The following is a 4,944-nucleotide window of genomic DNA, read 5'->3' on the forward strand; positions in this document are numbered from 1 at the left end:
CGGCAGGGCTTGTTTTTTTCAGTTCCTTGATTTTTCTCGAAGAGTGTTGTGGGCTAGGGTTGCCCCCTGGAGCCCCTCGCTGATAGTTTTCTTGATCAGCTCCTCAGTCCCTTCAGGGTCAACGAATTCCCATATCTCGCAAGTTTAGGCCCATGACTTGATCCCTCGAAGAAATGGGGTCTAATCCAGGCTCCCCTTGAGCCTCACGATGTGTCATCCCCTTTGGCTTCCTTGGCTGAAGCCTCATCTTCTAGTAAGTTGTTTTCTTCTTCAAGGGAAGCACAAATTGTGCGTCTTCAGTGGTGCCCCCTAGGGTAATTGGGTTCCTCGCCTCAACACCAAGGTTGGAGTGTGAAGGCGGCGTCGATGGCTTGTGAATAGCTTCAAAGGTGGTATCGGCGGGCGAAAGAGGCTCCTATCGTGCGGACAGGGCTCATAACCCTCAAGCCCCTATTTTCTCTACTCGTGAGTTATCCTAGACTCTCAGCGCGATTCGGGAACGGCATCTTTATCCCGTACCTGCCTCAAGAAATCTCAGTCTTGGAGGCCGCTCAAAATAGCAGAGACTGGGTCCATGTTCCGGTGGACGCGAAAAGGAACGGCGTCCAAGATAGCCCCAGGCTCATCAATCGGCACAGGGACCGTTTGAATATTGAATCAACTAACAGGGAGAGAGCGGAATCCGGCAGCAAACATCTTGAACCCCTTGACACGAGGCTGTTTGTCGTGAAACGTGATACGCAATACAGACATCAATGCTTAGGTAGACAATACTCACCCCCGTCCTTCCGTCGTGTATTCATCAAGCCAAGCTGACAACCATGGCCACCGCCAACGCAGCCACGGCCGCGGAAACAAAGGACGGACCGATTCGTCCAGCCACGCTGTCCCCGTCGCCGATACCAAACGGTAGCCCTTGCGTTTTGAACGTCACGTGTTGCGAGACCGAGCTGTTCAGGCATTGCCCGTTGACAACATCAAGTCTCGCCAGGTCGTCGGGCACGTTGAACAACATGTAGCGCTCCCTCGGTATGTCCTTGAACCCGGATGTGTCGTACGGGAATCTGTTTCCCGGATCCGTCGAGCTTGTATTGCGCAGCAAGATGCATAGGACTTGGCCCGGGTAGTCCTTGTACATCTGCGGATATGCCTTCATCACGTCGCGGTTGGTCGTGTCGGCAACCAATATGAACCTTCGCTGCGGGAAAGTCCGGAATACCATGTCGAGCAGGTACCGGCGAATATGCAGCGTGGCAGAGACGTCGGAGAAGTTCAAGGGCCGCGTGTCAAAGGAACCCAGCGGATATGTCTTATAGATGAACTCCATGTAGTTGCGCGTCACCTGCTCTGGTGTTGTGGTGAGGTAGTGGAAATGCAGGTTGTTGATGGACGAGGACCAATTTGCATATACCTGCGGCATGTTCATCCAAGGCGTGAACGGCCGTGCAAAGGTATTCAGGAGGCCTTCCTTGGGCTGGTAAATCTTTGTCACTCGCAGAATGTCGTCAATGTCGGACACCACGGTGATGCCCTCGGGAGGCACCAGGTATGCCGTTGCATTACCAGTGTCGGTTCCTTTTGCATACATGTTGAGCGCTTGTATTTGAGACGTTTCGTTTCCGCGAAGCACATGTCCGCCGTTGGGCCCTGTGGTGTTGCGTAGGGTGATGAAGGCATCAAAATCTCCTTCGAGCGTCGTGTTGTGCGGTAGAGTAATTGTCTGGCCACCGCCTGCCTGCCCGCCCAGAATCGTGTGAGCAAGAGACATCGTGCAGAGCGGTTCAAGAGGCAACTTACGGCATTTATGACACCTCCGCTCACGTTGGGCTTGACGGTCACATCACTGACGAAATCCAGAGTGACGCTCGTGTCGCGCTGCTGGACTACAAATATGGACCTTGTCAGGTTGCGGGCCTGGGCCTGCTCCGACTTCTGTAGCTCGTCGACGTCGGTTCCGATGAGGAAGCCATTGGCAAGATGGTCGACTCTGCTCTGCGCAATGTCCGGGACCTTGTACACGTTGCCGTGAGCCCGGACGTTCCAGCCCCTGTTCGTCCAGTTGCCATATGCTCTGAGCAGAGCCCGGGTCAGCTGGAGATGTCGAGTCGATGCCGTCACTCCGAGAACTCACGGCAGATTCAACACTTGGGTCGGCCTCGCGTCAAGGTCGGTCTTGGACACGCCGGCCGACTTCTCGACGTCGGAGCCGACGGGGAAGCCGGTGGGGAAGTTGAGGATGCCCGAGTCGAGAAACGATGACATACCGCCGCCAAGCTCGCTTGCCAAGCCTTCCACATAGCTTTTCACGCCGCCTTCCAAGGCCCGTTGATTGATTCGCTGGATGGGGGTGGGTTCCGGGACCGAAGGCGCTGCAGCGTTCCCAACTCCATGACGTGTCGGCGTTGCTGCAGGCCTCGGCGACGGCACGCCCAACACGACGACAGACAGCAGCGCGGCTGCGACCACGTGGCGCAGCGTCGGGGGCAGCGCCATCCTCGGACGAATGGACAGGTGTGTCTCCGGCGCCGGCTGTACGATCCAAAAGGCCTCCTGACGATGTGCAGTATAAGAGTACAGATGGACACGGGAGGGGGTACAGTAGGTATGTAGAGGGACGAAGGAACCCGCTGTTTTGATCACGCAAGGGGCTATTCCCGCATGTCATGACATCACTGCGCAGTCTTACCTGCAGCAGCTTCCTGGGGCGTGGCAGGCAAGCAAGCTTCAGCTCCCAAACCACAAGAGGCCGCTACGCCGCACTAAGAGTCTGCTAGGGATGGTCTCAGGCGATCACTAAACGCATCACATCAAGTACGTAGCGTATTACCTACGTACAGTACGAAGTAGAGCATGAAAAAAAGCTCATAATGCTGTACCAAGACTTCTGTCGCCTAGAGCAAAGTTGGCGCCGGTCATCACATCAGATCTCCCCAAGACACCGCGACGAATTACTCAACCAGCGCAAACTCAATCTCCCACCATTCGTCAACAGCCGTAACGTGATCGGTCGTTCTTGCACCTGCACACCATGTTAGCCGCCGCATCAGCCGGGTGAGGAACCAGGTGTACTTATCCCCTCATCTGCGGGGGGTTGCCCTCTCACCATTTCTGGCACGAGGACAACCAGGGCTACCTGTCGTCACGGCCTGCCCTTAGAGACCAATAGACACATCTCCAGATCCGATGGCCGGCGCCAGATCCCGTTGAATTGCTGTGTGCTGTTGTCGTTTGCAGCGCCGGACAAGTACGAAACTTTGACTCCAACTCAAGATGGGTCCCGGCTCTGCTGGCGACTCGAGCGCAACTCCAGGAAACCGGCGGTCCGCCCTCGCATCGGCTCTAAGAGCCAACATCCATCAAGAGTCCAGGGCCTTCATAGACGGCCCGCCGAGCAGCCGAAAAGAGCTCGTTGTGCCGGGAACTGAATCTCCTTCCGTGTGTGATGCACTGCCAACAAGGACTGGTTTTTGTTTCCTCTCCGCGATGCTTTCGAAACAGCGAGTATGGAGGGCGTTGACGCGCGAACAAAAGACATCCACAAAAACCGCGCTTTCGTCCCGACCTCTTCCTTTCGAAAGAGCGCCGAGGGCCCATCGACACCCAAAGGGATCCCGACAGGGACTGGCGTCCTCCGAACATCGCGTTTCCGACGATGGAAGGTTAATGCGCCTGGCCGGACCAGATGCAGTTGCATCACACACCAATGGCAGGGTGCCGAGGCGAGACTTCAGGAGCATCGCAGCAAATTGACAGGGCTCACAACGTTCTCCCGCGGGCAGACGAGGCGACAATGGACAGGCTTCGAGAGTGCCCAGAGTTCCCCGGGATGGCAGTGAGTCAGGCTGAGTGGAGCGTTTCTGTGTGTAACCGGGACATCCTCGCTGCACTCCAGAGAGTGTTTCCGACGAGGCAAATCTCCGATGTTGGTCTCGGAAACGCATGCCATGACAGTATGTGGCCGACCCGTACTCATCTCCTTCCGCCGTCCACTGTCCAAATCGTATGGTGCGACTTAAAGGTCTGTCCGCAGGAGACGGCAAGCACTGTCCCCCGAGAGCCGGCAGCATCCGTGAAGTAGTCCACTTTTGACCAACGTCCAAGTTCCAGCGGATAGGGCAGACGAGCGTCCTCAGACCAGAGGCTCTTACCAGACCGGCTCATGGCATCCTTCCTCTCGCGCACCCCAAGGTGACTGGACAGTCCGCCCCAACAGTCCGTCGGCCAAGATCACCATGTCCGCCGCACCACCTTTCGGCGGACGCAGCCTCACGGATCGCTCATTCGACTTAGAAGATGGTTTGGACGACTTGGCGCAAACTCGAACCAAGATATGTCTTAGGGTTAAGTTTCGACGCTCGTTCCCCAGGCCAGGCCGTACCGTCTGGTTGCCGACGGCCAAGGACAACAATAGATCCGAGTGCGGCGTGCAGCGAGGTCCTGATACAGGCTCGAGAGCGGCATATTGTGTCCAACGAGCCCGAGAGGGGGTCTGCGGTAGACATTCCTTGCGGAAAACGAGAGTCGAAGAACTGAGGGAGGCGACATGCTGCAGCGAAGGAGATTCGAGTTCACGGCAGCAAAGAGCGATTGAAAGCTGCCTCTGTTTGAAAGCTGCCTTCTAGAGCTGCTGTCAGAAGTCAGTGACGAGCGCGTCTCCGGCAATGGACCTTGGGGAGTTGGGGGGTCGGTGGTGTGCGAACTGGAGGTTTGGGAAAGCGCGTCAGGGTGGATCGACAGCTAAATATACGCACAGCTCACACTGTGTGCGCACCGAAACGCGTCAGCACGTGATGAGGGTGGGGGGGAGGGGGCTACAGTGTGGGCTCTCGGGACAAAAGCACTGTCTTCGGCGCCTCGCATTCCCTCACTCGCCCCGCCTCCTGGCGACTCGACGTGCTCGAACCAGCATCGTTCACAGGCGGCGGGGACTCATAGTTTGCTCAG

General features: G+C 56.8%; 1 protein-coding gene across 1 annotated transcript; it reads right to left on the bottom strand.

Moving 5' to 3' along the window:
• Positions 1-802: 802 nt before the first annotated feature.
• HRG_07970 (uncharacterized protein) lies at positions 803-2,262 on the bottom strand (the record flags this gene model as incomplete). Its single annotated transcript, XM_044866441.1, has 3 exons — positions 803-1,735; positions 1,798-2,071; positions 2,132-2,262. 3 exons carry the CDS (start codon positions 2,260-2,262, stop codon positions 803-805), a joined length of 1,338 nt encoding a protein of 445 aa, XP_044718330.1.
• Positions 2,263-4,944: the final 2,682 nt, after the last annotated feature.

Source organism: Hirsutella rhossiliensis (assembly GCF_020360975.1).
Source record: "Hirsutella rhossiliensis strain HR02 chromosome Unknown scaffold00009, whole genome shotgun sequence".
NCBI classification, from domain to species: Eukaryota; Fungi; Ascomycota; class Sordariomycetes; order Hypocreales; family Ophiocordycipitaceae; genus Hirsutella; species Hirsutella rhossiliensis.